The 14461-nt window shown below is 37.2% G+C and overlaps 1 protein-coding gene across 4 annotated transcripts in view; it reads left to right on the forward strand.

Moving 5' to 3' along the window:
- MED23 (mediator complex subunit 23) overlaps window positions 1–12733 on the forward strand; it is a 64786-nt gene extending 52053 nt beyond the window's left edge. For 2 of the 4 annotated variants that reach the window (XM_037843379.1, XM_037843380.1), the window contains 7 exons: window positions 3366–3602; window positions 4566–4731; window positions 5281–5353; window positions 8129–8343; window positions 9009–9129; window positions 9833–9964; window positions 11737–12733. In XM_037843379.1, the coding sequence (XP_037699307.1) occupies window positions 3366–3602; window positions 4566–4731; window positions 5281–5353; window positions 8129–8343; window positions 9009–9129; window positions 9833–9964; window positions 11737–11904 (1112 nt within the window). In that variant the 3' untranslated portion in view covers window positions 11905–12733. Of the gene's footprint in view, window positions 1–3365; window positions 3603–4565; window positions 4732–4862; window positions 4925–5280; window positions 5354–8108; window positions 8344–9008; window positions 9130–9832; window positions 9965–11736 lie in introns of those variants that run through there. The other 2 variants (XR_005217918.1, XM_037843381.1) reach the window with 2 other exon arrangements.
- Window positions 12734–14461: the final 1728 nt, after the last annotated feature.

Genomic DNA, 14461 nt, shown 5'->3' on the forward strand with positions numbered 1-14461 from the left:
AAATTTCCCTCTCAGCACTGCCTTCACTGTATTCCATAAGTTTTGATACATTGTGTTCTCATTTTCATTTGTCTCTAGATATTTACTGATTTCTCTTGCAATTTCTTCTTTGACCTACTGATTGTTTGCTAGTGTACTATTTAACATCCATATATTTGTGTATTTTCCAGTTCTCCGTTTGTTACTGATTTCCAATTTCATTCCATTATGATCAGAGGAAGTACTTTGTATAATTTCGGTCTTTTCAAATTTATTAAGACCTGTTTTGTGCTCCAGCATTTGATCTGTCTTTGAGAATGCTCCATAAGCACTTGAGGAGAACGTGTTTCCTGCTGTTTGGGGATACAATGTTCTGTATATGTCTGTTAGGTCTAGTTCATTTATAATATTATTTAGGTTCTCTGTTTCTTTATTGATCCTCTATTTAGTTGTTCTCTCTATTGGAGAGAGTGGTGTGTTGAAGTCTCCCACTATTATGGTAGAGTCATTTATTACTCCATTCAGTTTTGTCAGTGTTTGTCTCATGTACTTGGGGGCACCTTGATTAGGAGCATAAATATTTATGAGTATTATTTCTTCTTGTTGAATTGCCCCTTTTATTACTATATGGTATCCTTCTTTATCTCTTACAACATTTTTCCATTTAAAGTCTATTTTTTCTGATGTTAGTATCGCTACCCCAGCTTTCTTTTGGTTATTACTTGCTTGGAATATCTGTTTCCATCCTTTCACTTTCAACCTGTTTGCATCTTTGGTTCTAAGATGAGTCTCCTGTAAACAGCATGTAGAGGGATCATATTTTTTAATCCATTCTGCCAATATGTGTCTTTTGATTGGGGAGTTTAATCCATTAATATTCAAAGTTATTATAGTAAAGGCAGTTCTTGATTCAACCACCTTATCCTTTGGTTTTTATTTGTCAGGTCTATTTTTTGCTCTCTTTTTATCCTTTAAGTTACACTTTTTATTATTCTTCAATTCTGTACCTTCCTCCAGACCTCTCTCTCCTGTCTTTTCTTTTCATCCAGCAGGACTCCCTTTAGTAGTTCTCATAGGGCCAGTCTCTAATTAACAGATTCTTTCAACTTCTGTTTATCTGTGAATATTTAAAACTCCCCCTCATTTTTGAAGGACAGCTTTGCTGGATAGGAAATTCTTGGCTGGCAATTTTTCTCTTTCAGTATCTTAAGTGTATTGTACCACTGCCTTGTCACCTCTGTGGTGTCTGATGAGAAATCAGCATTTAGTTTCATGTGGCTTCCCTTGTATGTGGTGAATCGCTTTTGTCTTGCTGCTTTCAGAATTTTCTCCTTCTTTTCAGCATTTGACAATCTGATTGCTGTGTGTCTTGGAGTGGGTCTCTTCAGATCTTGTCTGTTTGCACTTCTTAGATTTGCATATTTATATCTTTTATAAGGGTTGGGAAATTTTCAGCCATTACTTCTTTGAATATTCTTCCTGGCCCTTTTCCCTCTCTTCTCCTTCTGGGACACCCATGATGTGTATATTTGTATGCTTTGTGTTGTCAGTCATTTCCCTGAGACCCTGTTCAATTTTTTCCATTTTTTTTTCTCCATTTGTTCTTTTTTCTGTCAAATTCAGTTGATCTGGCTTCTAGTTCACTGAACTTTCTTCTGCCTCTTCAAGTTTGTTGTTGTATGTTTCCAGTATATTTTTTATTTCAACTAGAGTATCTTCTATTTCTATAATATCTGTTATTTTTTGATACCTTCTTTCAAATTCTTCTTTATGCTCTTCTAGTGTCTTCTTAGTATACTTTATCTCTTCATACACATTTTCCTTCATTTCTTTGAATTGCTTCAGGAGATTTGTTTGCACATCTTTAATTAATTTTTCCAGATTCTGTATATCCTCCAACTTTTTGATCTGTTCCTTCTACTGGGCCATTTCCTTGAGTTTTAGTATGCCTTGTGATTTTTTCCTGATACCTGGTCATCTAATTATCTTGATGAGTGTATTCTGAAGGTTGATTTCTCTCTCTTTTCTAGGGTTTTGTTGTTGCCTGGGTTTATAATAGGGTACTGTTTTGGCATTTGGGTTGTTTGTATTTCTCAGCCAAAACGGCTGGGTGTAGGGGATGTAGACCAGCTCCAGTGGCCTGGGACAAGGTCTGTAGAGGCTCTGAGAAGTCCTGCAGTATTCACCTGCACTTTCCAGCCTGCCCAGCAGATGGTGCTTTTCGATGGCTTAATGATCCTCAGAAGCTATTTACCTCCTGAAGCCCAGGCAGGGTCTGACTGGACAGGGCTGAAACTGCAGGTTTCTTGTGCCCTCACTTCACCAGATAAAATCTGGCTCAATATGGGGCTGTGTTCCCCACTTTACCTGTGGCAGAGCTTTCCCCCAGCTGCCCCAGTCTGCAGCCATCTCCCAGGCAAAGATTGAGCCTCCAGCTGCTGTTTTCCTCAAGAGTGCGGGATGGGCACCAGGACCCAGGGTGGGAGATACAGTCACTGCCCACATTTTCTCTTTGTCCCTCACTTACCTGGACCTTGAAATGTTCTCCCTTGTACCCCAGGTCCCCAAACAATTTATTTGGGTCATTTCTGCCTGGCTACTTGCTGCTTTTAGGGAAGATTTTGTGGCTCCGTCCCTGATTCTCCATTTGAAAGTTCTTCCTTGCTGCCCTTTTCAGATTGGGTTTTCATACTATAAAACAGGTATGAAGTTCAAGGGACCATTCCTATAAAAACACTTTCCTTTTGGTTTCAGTAATAATGTGCACATGGTATACAGAGGATATACAGTGAAAAGTAATTCAGTCACATCCCTCTCTTCCAGCTAGCCAGTCTTTTTCTCTATAGGCAGCCACTGTTACTACTTTCTCATGAATCCTTTCTTAGATATACTGGCTTGTTTTTTCTGTACAAATAAAATATGATAATATTCATATGTACTTTGTTTTTCTACATTTATAATGTGGATATGTATGATCATTTTCTATCAGTACATAAAAAGCTACCTCAAACATACCGTAATCTACTTAACCAGTTCCTCTTTCTGACCACAGGTTTTTTTTTCAAATCTTTTGCTAGCACAAACCAAGGCTGCAGCAGATAGCCTGCACATGTCATTTTTGTAGGATAAATTCCTGAAAATGAAATTGCTAGCTCAAAGAATATGATGAACACCCTTTTGGAATACATTAGTTTGAAATTCAACTTTGTATATATTATTAGAAGCCTTCTGCCGTGTCGTAAAATTAAAAATGCTCAATTTATGCAATTGCCAGTATTTGAAATAGTTTCATAGTCTTATTGGTAATCTTGAAAACAGAGGATTCACTTTTCATAGTTGTCGGTAATCCAGATAAACATTTTGGTGATCAGTTTTCTTCTTGGCAGATCGTCCAGTGACTTATTTGTATAATACTCTACACTATTATGAAATGCATTTGAGAGAGCGTCCGCATCTCAAACGTAAACTTGTCCATGCGATCATTGGTTCTCTCAAGGATAATCGACCACAGGGCTGGTGTCTGAGTGACACTTACCTGAAGTGCGCCATGAATGCACGAGAAGACAACCCTTGGATCCCTGATGACTCCTACTATTGCAGGCTGATTGGCAGACTAGTAGATAATATCCTTTTTATTTGATTTTTCCAGACTCTCCAGATATAACAGTATTTTGATGGTGAGGCCATACTTTTTTTTCTTTTCTAGGTAATATTTTTATATATTCCAAGACTTCTGTTTCCTAAAAATCATTTTATCGATTTTATTTCTACCTTTGTAAAGGTTTTAAAATCTTAAATTAGCAACATCATGCCAGATAGGCTGAAATCCACTCCGTTGACGTTTCTATTTAAGAATAGAATTCATGGAGACTTGTTTAAAGAAAAAAATCTTATTCCTAAATAAATGTACTATATTTTACAACACATTCATTTGTTTGCTACCAGGGCACATAGTTTCTTGGTGCTTTAAATAAATTGAGTACATCTAAGAATACTAATGTTAATAGACAACGATAAAACTTTTCTTGCTCTTTTAGTGAAAAAAGCTGCTATACTGGTATTTTCTTCATTTTTGATTTCGTGTTTTAAGTTAGCACACTATACCTAGATATCTATATACCATACCACTATTTACTAGATAGAAATTTTCTACTAATGGGTGTGATGTATTTTCCTGCACAAACATGTTTTCTGAAATATAAGAATTACTCATTATAACAGAATATTCTTATTAATTGTCCTAGAAATATTTTTTTAAAAAAACAGGCTGCTAAAGCCTCAGGATACCTTGGTTATATGCACAGCTATTATAATATCACAATTGTAACAAAGCATACCCATGAGGCCAATGCTTGTTTTCTACATATTTCAGTCATATCAAACTTATTTACATTTTATTGTATTATTTGTTTCTTAATATTTCTGCCTTTAGGCACATCACTTCTTTCTCTGTAAATTGGGGCTCATAATCAGAAAAATTGCTTATTGAGTGAGATGCTTCTATGTGAAACATTTTGAAAGCACTAAACAAAAGTGAATCATTACTCTCAGAATAATCCAGTTGTGATTCCTTTAACTGTCTGCACCGATGGCTGGCAAATCTCCTGGCCCATTCCCAAACTGTGACTGGAGGTTCAACGAGTTTCCCAACCCAGCTGCTCATGCCCTGCATGTCACTTGTGTGGAGCTCATGGCCTTGGATGTTTCAGGCAAAGATGTTGGGAATGCCCTTCTGAATGTTGTCCTAAAGAGGTGGGTGTCCTGTTTCCTGCGAGAAGATTCCCTGATTACTTGGAAAGAGAGTGGTCTTTTGTTTGGCGCTGTGAGAAAAGTCTTTTGCCCTGAGGCCGACGGGCTCTGAATAGACCTCCTCTTTGTGCCAGGTGTCATGCCTTGAGCCCTGGGCAGCATCAGGAGACCTGGTCTGTCATCCCTCCTCCTGTCTGTGAGTTTGACGTTTAATTTAGGAGTAACATGAACTTGTCACTGAAGAAGTTTTTTAATGATTCCTGTCTTGAAGATCAGTATAAAGTAGGAGATGATGATTAGACAAGAAATATAAATAACAGAAAACAGTCTTTTCAGCTCAGCAACTATTGTCAAAGATTACAACTAAAAAGAAAAGTCTTATTTAGCTTTTGTGGCTATTGAATTTTTTTTCAGTGAGAATCCATTTTAGCTTTATTGGAGTAGATCAGTTTGTCATTCCTCATAATATATATTCTCAAATTAAGATCTATTGTGACCCATATAAGATGTTTATATAATTTCACATGTTTACTCTTTTTTGCCCACTTGCAGTCAGCCTTTAGTGCCACGAGAGAACATCACTGCATGGATGAATGCAATTGGATTGATCATCACTGCCCTACCAGTGAGTTAATAACTGCAATTTGTCCTTAGTGAGCGATTGTAGCTGGGTCCTGTAGACAGAAAGAACAAGATGCATATAGGATGCATGTGTGCAAAGACATCTTATAAATTAATGAACTGTTTCAAATTTTTTAAAATAGTATGATTGCCTCAGAAATCTACAAGGATGATTTCTTTGCTTTTCTGCATCAGATCTAAATGTACCTACCTGACGTATAGGTCTCTGAATGCTCTGTCCCACCTTGCCTATCCAGCCTTAGTTTTTACATCCTAATCTGATGTACTTTTGGCCACTTAAAATCTTACATGTCTAGAGCCTTTACTCATACAAATAATGCTTACTGAGGCATGTTCCAGGCATTTCTGAGATGTTAGTGAAGAAGACATTATGCCAGAGCCCTTCCTCCTTCCATCAGCTTCTCTATATCCTCCTCATTCTTTGCCAGTATAGGGCCCGCTTCCTTCCCTGGCTTCTCCAGTCACATGCAGAATCCCTTCTGTGACACCCTCATATGTACAGGCAGCACCACACAGTTTGATAAATTATTGATCACCTGTGGTTTGATGTGTGCTTCTTCCTCCCCAGCAAAAGTAAGATTCAGCACAGCACATGACAAGCATTTACCATGGGCCTGGCACTGTGCAAGGTGTAGGAGAGTAGAGAAGACCAAATAATCCCTGCCCTCAAGAACTGTACAGACTGTCAGGAATACTGATAATTAAAAAGCTAGCCTAGTACAGTTGAGCAGGGCTCCACTGGTTGTGTAAATGGGCCACTTTTCCTGATATGATTAGGAAATGCTGTAGGAAAGAATGGAACATTAACCAGATAGCCTAGTAATCTGGTGATGGATATGGGGACAGGGGAGGGTTGGGAAAATTGCGGCAGTAATTGCCCAAGGGTGTGCCTAAGCATGGGAAGTAGTTGTGTCATAGTAACAGGTTGTGCCACTGCACAGAAACACGAATGGAACATGAGATGCGTTGGGAGAGTGACAAGAGGTGATACTGGAAAGATAATATTGAGCCAAATTCTATACATCCTTGAAAGACATTTAGGGAATTAAAAATTTCCCATATTGACAGTAGGAGGTCTTCAACGTTTTAAAGGAGTGACGTGATCAAATCTGCATTTTGGAGGGCAGGTGTTGACTGTCCAGAACATCTAGGGAGGGGCAAGGTTGGAAGCAGAGAGACCAGTTAGCTAGAAGGCTCTTGCAGAAGTCCGTGGGCTTGGAAAGGGTTTGAGCAAGGACACTGATGATAGAAATTGAAAGGAGAGGACAAATTCAAGAGCTAATTTTGGAGGTAGACTCCCCAGGAAATAGCAATGAATAATGGAGGCAGGAAGAAGTAGGATGAATCAAAGCAAACATCCAGGTTTCTAACATGGGAGACTAAGTAAGAGAGAGAGCTTTGAGGAACAGATTAGGGTGGGTAAATAATGTTTGTTTTTATGGGAAGTAGATTTATCCTCAAGCATTGTAAGTTTACATATGGTATTTAACTTCTTTATCCTATAATTTTGTAGGTTCAACTTGTTAGTTTTGACTATTGTGATGTCTTTGAATTTCAACACTGTCTAATCCAGTGTTCTACAAACTTTGATTGGGTGCCTCTATGAGTATACACCTCCAGAATATATTTATTTTTATCTGTAAATTATGTATGTGTGCCATTGTCATCTATGTGGTAAATTGAAAAAAGAAATCCATCTTATTAGCTGTGTCTCTTATTGATATCTTTGAATTTCAATATCATTGTTTAATCCAGAGCCCCCAAACTTGTTTGATTATGCCCCTCTATGAATAATTTTTTCCTTAAACAGCTTCAAAAATATATCTATTTCTAAAGTATGTATGTAAACCAATGTTTGTCTGTATAGTAAATATTGGTAAAGCTTAATTTTTTTCATATTTCCTTCCCTCATCTGAAGGGGTCATGTTGCAAATCGTCTGGAGTAGTATTCACACCCCATTTTGGAAGCTGCTAATCTAATGTTTTAACTCTCTCTCCCAGCTCTGTAGCATCTTAAAGTGTGATGAGCATGTCACTGATCTTAATAGTTAAGAACCCAAAATTTAGAGTCAGAAAAACCTGGGATGGATCATGGCTCCAGCAGTAACTCCTTTGCGAGCTTGGTTTAGTTAACTGACACTCTCTACGTTTCATTCCCTCATCTGTCAAATGGGGATAGTGATAATTTCTTCCATAAGGTAGTGTTTGTGAGCATTTAAACTATACTTGCAGTGCTGCATTTGACATAGTACAAGAAGTAAAAAGTTATCTGTTGCCATTATTGATCTGAATTTTAAAAATGAAGTTCAACTTGTTAGTTTTGACTGTTGTGATATCTTTGAATTTCAACACTGTCGTCTAACCCAGTGTTCTACAAACTTTGATTGGGTGTCTCTATGAGTAAACACCTCCAGAATATGTATTTCTTATTTCTAAATTATGTATGTGTGCCATTGTCATCTATATGGTGAATATTGGCAAAGTCAATTTATTGTGTAGTAAAATAACAGGTACTAAATGAGCTGGACAGAGGCAAGTATAGAGCCCTCTAACTCACAGATACTTCTCTGAAGGTTGTTATTGACCATTTGTCTAGTTACGAAACTATCCACCCATATTCCAAAATCCCCATATGCACAAAGACACAAGCTGGATACGTAGAAAGCTTTAAAAGGGTGAGAAGGTGCTATTATTTTAGGTTTCTGGTTATGTACTGGATAAGTGATATTTTTCAGCAGGCTTTCCTCCGGTTTTAAAGGAACCATATTGGATTGTCCTTCATGATCGAATTGTGAGTGTGATCAGCAGTCCCAGCTTGACATCTGAGACAGAGTGGGTTGGCTATCCATTCCACCTTTTTGATTTCACGGCTTGTCATCAGTCCTACTCAGAGATGAGCTGTAGCTATACGTTAGCTCTAGCACATGCTGTGTGGCACCATTCGAACATTGGGCAACTTTCTCTAATTCCAAAGTAAGTATGATTTCGTCAAGAAATTTGACTGTCTTTGTGTTTCTTTTTTTAATCTTATTTACACATTAGATTACAAAGATCTCAATCCATTAGAACAACTTGCAAAATAAGGGTGTTTTTAGTTAAGTCGGTTTTTCTGGTTAATCAGAAAGCCTCTTTCATTTCAGAATTATTTGAAGAAAATAGATTTGTTTGTCCGGTAATAATCTATTGTCTGGTTTTCCATTATAGTTTCAGGAGGCTTAGTCAAATGCATGTGTTTTTCCAAACCATATCCCAAAAGTTGCCTTTAGAAATGAATAACTGATACTAGCCTATTTTCTGATTATTTTTCTTGACTTTATACTTGTTGTTATTGAGATTGAAATTCCTTGAGAATGGTGTTTATACTAGATTAGATTACTCACTTTCTGTTACTCAGTAGTTTTACTGTTAAGAATACTCCTAAAACTGAAGTAATTTATTCCAAAAATCAATCAAGTGAAAGTAAGAGCCAGAGAGAAATGTGAGATTAATTAGAACTATTATTGTTAACAAAATTAAAAGAAACTTTAAAGTAATTATTACAAGTTTTGCAAGTACTTGGGTAGGCTGTATTAACAAAATTCAAATAATAAGCTGATTTCAAATTACAGGAGCTTTTTTTTTTAACCTTCAAATTTTAGGTTTCTCACCGAAGTACTTCTTCCTATAGTGAAGACTGAATTTCAGTTGCTTTATGTGTACCATCTTGTAGGACCATTTTTACAAAGATTTCAGCAAGAGAGAACTCGGTGTATGATAGAGGTAAAGTATAAGCTGGGTCTTTTGTGATAAGATTAAGTTCTATAGATTCTATTTAGGTCTCTATCCCAGTGTTTTTCAAACTGCCGGTCACAGCCATTCATAGTGAAATCACTTTAGTAAGATCTAAGAGAAATTTGAGTAGACTTAGCATGCCTATGAGTTTGGTGTGGGATGTGTTGAATTGGAGATGCAGGAGAAAATACCCATCATCAGGTTTAAGATTCCAAGGAGAAAGCCAAAGATGGAAAAGTACATTGGGGTCCTATAGTACAGAGGAATTAATTATAAACATACGTGTAGAGAGTGTGAAGAAAAAAGAAAATGAGCCAGGAATAGAACCTCAAAGCATGAGCTACCAACTAAGAAAGTACAATCCAAAGTATCTTGGAGAATGCAGTTACTCCAGAAACTGGAGTTGGTTTCTAGAAAGGGGATTTTCTGTCTCTTAAGAGAAATGACTAAATTATGAAGAGAAAATCCATTTAAGCCCATTAGGAGGCCCTTTGTAGCACCCTGGATTCCATTATAAATGCAGGGCATGTTGTATCTCCCATGTGCATAGAGATGTGTCTGGTATGTGATAATTCCTTCAACAAACTTGTTATCGCCCTATGCTGGTGTTATAGTGGAGTCCAGCTACATCATGCTGAATGACTGAACCAGTTGAGACCATTGAAATAATCTTACAATATTTGTTAAATAGATTGGTGTGGCATTTTATGACATGCTGCTGAACGTGGACCAGTGTAGCACCCATTTGAATTACATGGATCCCATCTGTGACTTCCTCTATCATATGAAGTATATGTTTACTGGTGACAGTGTAAAAGAGCAAGTAAGTTGAATTTATTTAATGTTACTTAATTTAGAAAACTTGACCTTATGGTGATAGACTTTTTGTTTGGATGAATTTTTTTATTTTGGTTGAATTTTTTTTAACAGAAAATGTTGATAGCAGTCCCTTTTGGTGTATATTATTCTATATATAATATTAAAGTATATACATGTTATAATTTCTTACATTTTTGCCCCTTGCTCTTTGCAGCAGAGCATGTGACAAAGACCAAGGGGTTTAGTGAACCATAATCTCATTAGGAAGAAGTAGGGTGGTGTGGCTGCTGGGAAGATGGTCCTTCTTTGCTCCCCAGTAGTTAGGGTATACTCTGGGGACTTGGACAAACTGCACCATGACTAGAGGCCAGAAGCCAGGATGTCAAGAGAATAAGCCATGAAGAGTATTTGAAGGATCTGGGAATGCTTAGTCTGAAGAATAAAAGTCCTGGGGGAGTCTCATGTTCTCACTGTTGAAAGGTTGCCATTTCAAATAGGTATTTGATTTATTCGGGTCCACCTCAAAGAGGCTCTGAATTCCAGTGAAGTTTACGGGAGGCCACCTGATGAGAGCATAAAGAGGCACTTCCTGATAGAGCCCCTGAAAGTGGAGAGGACCTCCTTGGATCCCGAGCCTCCTGTCTGCAGGAAGCAAGTCTGGGCTCTTTTAGACGGGTGAGGGTAGGGTGGATAGGTGATGTTTGCTGTCGCCTCTCTCATATTTCAATGTTATTTCCTTCTGTAATGGGAAAGGAGGGTGGATTGATACATCAGTCCTAGTCTGCTAGATTCTTTCTTGGAGGTGGGTTATGGGGAGGGGAAGATGTTTCTCCTTTAGGTCTCAGCAGGACTCTCAAAGAGAGATGAGTGGGAACCAATGAGGAAATGTGTTATTTAGCATATCCTTTATATTGGGGCCTAAAAAACTTTGACACAGGGAAAATAGACCATGCAGTAGCCCCCTGCCCAGAATCTGTTTATGTCTTCTGCCAGAATTGAGTATGTATCTTGGTGATTTTGTCAACCCTAAGAAACGCAAAGGCTTACAGATAGAGCAGGGAGAAGCTAGTTAGGTGACGGTGAAGCGGAAAAGTGTCTCCTCCCTTTCCCCATCCTCACTAGACCTGGAAAGGTAAAACTCTTAATGGGTTATTTCTTCAGGGAAGGTACAAGAGTGTTTCAGTAAAACTAAGAAAATTGTGAAACCAGTTGATATGTTTATTTCTCTAAAATATTTTAAGTAATATTAGATCTAATACTATTCAGATAAATATTGCAGATGAGTTTTTCGAAGAACTTTGAAACATAGTCATACTCTGTGCTTCCGTGAAGGTGGCATTTTTTAAAAAAGGATTATCAACTTGAGCAACATACTGCTTTTGCAGACTTCCAGGTGAATGTTGTGCAGAAAGTGAGATTTCAGCCCAAGAAAACAGCATAGAAGTCAATGAAATCAGTTTATCACTTGCTGGGCGTATAGAATTTCCAGTGTGAGCTAAGCTAGCTTTTCGTAGTGGGATGACTGATTAGATAATTGGGTATGCTTTTCTAAGTGTGTGCAAATAGATGATGGATGGAAGAAAGGAAGGAAGGTAGGGAAAGAGGGAGGTAGAGGAAGAAAAAAAGTTGAATCTGCATTTAAAACACAATGTAGAGAAATTTCTCACCCACTACACTTCCTAGTTTATTGTCTCAAGATACGTGTAAATTGGTTTTTTTGAGGAGAGAAGTTGAAGTTCTCTGGTTAAAATATTTTTATGTGTTTTCACTTCATAGGTGGAGAAGATTATCTGTAATTTAAAACCAGCTTTAAAGCTTCGTCTTCGGTTCATCACACACATCAGCAAGATGGAGCCAGCTGCAGTGCCCCCACAGGCCATGAACAGTGGGTCCCCAGCACCCCCATCTAACCAGGTGCCTGTGTCTCTGCCAGTGACTCAGTGAAGCCAGGGCGTGCTGCGGCGAAAACAGAGCTCCATCCATCTCTGAAAGTGGACTCAGAATCTGTTAAATCTGAACATGATCTTGCTACGTAGTGATGTAGTAGAAGAGGCAGTGGTGTTCAGATTGTTTCATTTTGATTCGAATGGTGAATCTGTTGACACCTGTAACTCCTGTCTCCCTGTCTATATTTTGGTCTCTAAGAGACCAGTTAAGCTACATCTTGTTTGTATCCTTTACAATTTATTAGAGCTCCCTAGGAACATAGAGATATCTCTGATCAATGACTTTTACTAGGCATTCTTGGTCTTGCCTGTTCTAGCCATTGTTTTTGTTCTTATTTTTTATTATTAATGACAGATTCAGTCTCTAAATAGGTTGTTTTAAAAGCACCACACAGGTAAAATAGTTAATTATTACAAAATTTCTTTATGCATAAATCTCCTTTTTGTGTCTTTGAAATGATAGAGATTTTTATTAGGTCAAGGACACTAGATTTCATTGCATTATAAGAACAAACACATTTTTATATTCTTTTAAAATGGCTTAAAATTTTATTGTTAGCTACCAAGTAAATGGTCTGATATTTCTGTCAAGGTAGGTTGGTAATGTTTTGCCTTTGTTGTGAGCTTGAACTTCTGGATGGAATGAATTGGAAGTCATGTATGGAATTAACATCTCTGGAAGTGCATAGACTTAAATAAAATCGTGGTTCTCCAATCTCTGTTTTAAAAAGCAGATGACTTTTCTAGAGTCACACTCACATCTGGAAAATGATGTGATGATTGTTTGAATTTTTATAATATCAAAATTAAAATATTTATATATTTAATTATAGTACACATTCTGTTTCTTTAGGGTTTATGCATTTTGATAAACATCATGTTAATTTGGGAAGGGAGGAATAAATGGCATTAAGATTATAAAAGATTGAAAAATAACTAGTAAAATCTGTTGAATAAATAAGCAATATCATTTCTTTAATTCCTCGATTTGAATGTGTGTCTGCCGCAGGCTGGGCAGTGTGCTGCCTGGGTCACAGAGAACCGTGCCACTTTGAGTTCATCACAGGCTACAGTGCACTGCTGTCACTGACCTGAGGATTCAGAGCTGCTCGTTTTCTTTTTTTAACCAGCTGTACTTTGGGTTCTTATTTCCAAATACATTCCTCACAGACTTTTATTTTCTTCAGATTCCATATTATTGCAATTACATAAGCTAACTCTTTATTTGCCATGCCAGTCTGGCTTAAAATTTTTATAATGGTATAAGCAGTTTTTCCAGATTAATATTTTTCTTGAAATTCTTCAGAAGTTTTATGTTAGAAATGATTTCAAGTGTTATTCTCAAAATAGTCTCAGCATATTCTTGCTGCCTCAAGAGGAATGAATATATATGTTTTGAGATTCTAGAACAGGAATAATTAAAAGACACTGATATACAAACAGAGTGGGGATAGTGAAAATCAATATGATCAGTTCTTCAAAGACATGTGCTCCAATTAATTTATTATTAAAAATTCCTTTTTCCTCTCTGTATTAATACTCCACCCCCACCCCCAGAATGGGCTTTAAAAGAATTCTTATTAATCAGAGACATTACAGGAGACAGAAACTTTGTTTGGTTACAGGGTACAGCCGAGAAAAAAAAATTCCCTTTATTAATTTCTAAAAATTTTTCTTTTTAAAAATCAATAGTAACTTTAGTGCAGATCTGTCCAGTTGAACTTCCTGCAGTGATGGAAATGTTCTCCACTTGCGCTGTCCAATACAGTGGCTAGTAGCCATGGGTAGTTAGTGAATGCTTAAAATGTGGCCAGTGCAACTGAGGAACTGAATTTTTAATTTTATTAAATTCCAATTAATTAAAACAACCACATGTGGCTACCATACTGGACAGCATAGCTCTAGATTAAGAGCCATCATAATTGTTCTTATCTAAAAGTAATTCAATAAAATATTTCTCTTACAAAGACCATAGAGGCAAATGAGGTGATTATTTGAATTTTCATAGGTTTAAAACGAGAGGTAGGTTTAAACTTCTGGGTTGCATGTGAGAAGTTAGATGGTAGAGGCTCTCTGACATACAGTTGTTAAAATAACAAATCCAGTGTCATGGAGCCTACTTCATTACAGAGTCCTCTTGGGTTCTTATATAGACTGGAGGGAGAAGAGTTTGCTTTCCTTGTTTTGACTATAGTTGCTCTCATTTGTGTTTTGTTTTGTTTTTTTTCTGCTTCCTTCACTATATTCCAGACCCAAGATAAGTTTTCAGCATGTTTTAGGCTTTTAGCCAAAGCAAACTACTGTAATTGAAGTAAGTGAAGACTGGGACGTTTGGAAGTCATAGATAATTCTAGGTGAAATCCTGATCTGAATTGGCAGATCCTGGAAACAAAATAGCAGTTTGGTTTCTCTACCTCCTGTTTAGATTTTGGGTGCTATCTTCTACCTCTAAGAGAGTCAACTGAATATCATCCATGCCTAAAATATCACCAATATCATGTTTGAGGCTTTAAAAACATAAGACATGGTCATCTAACATATATGAACTTGGACGT

Source organism: Choloepus didactylus, chromosome 7 (genome assembly GCF_015220235.1).
Source record: "Choloepus didactylus isolate mChoDid1 chromosome 7, mChoDid1.pri, whole genome shotgun sequence".
Lineage (NCBI taxonomy): Eukaryota > Metazoa > Chordata > Mammalia > Pilosa > Megalonychidae > Choloepus > Choloepus didactylus.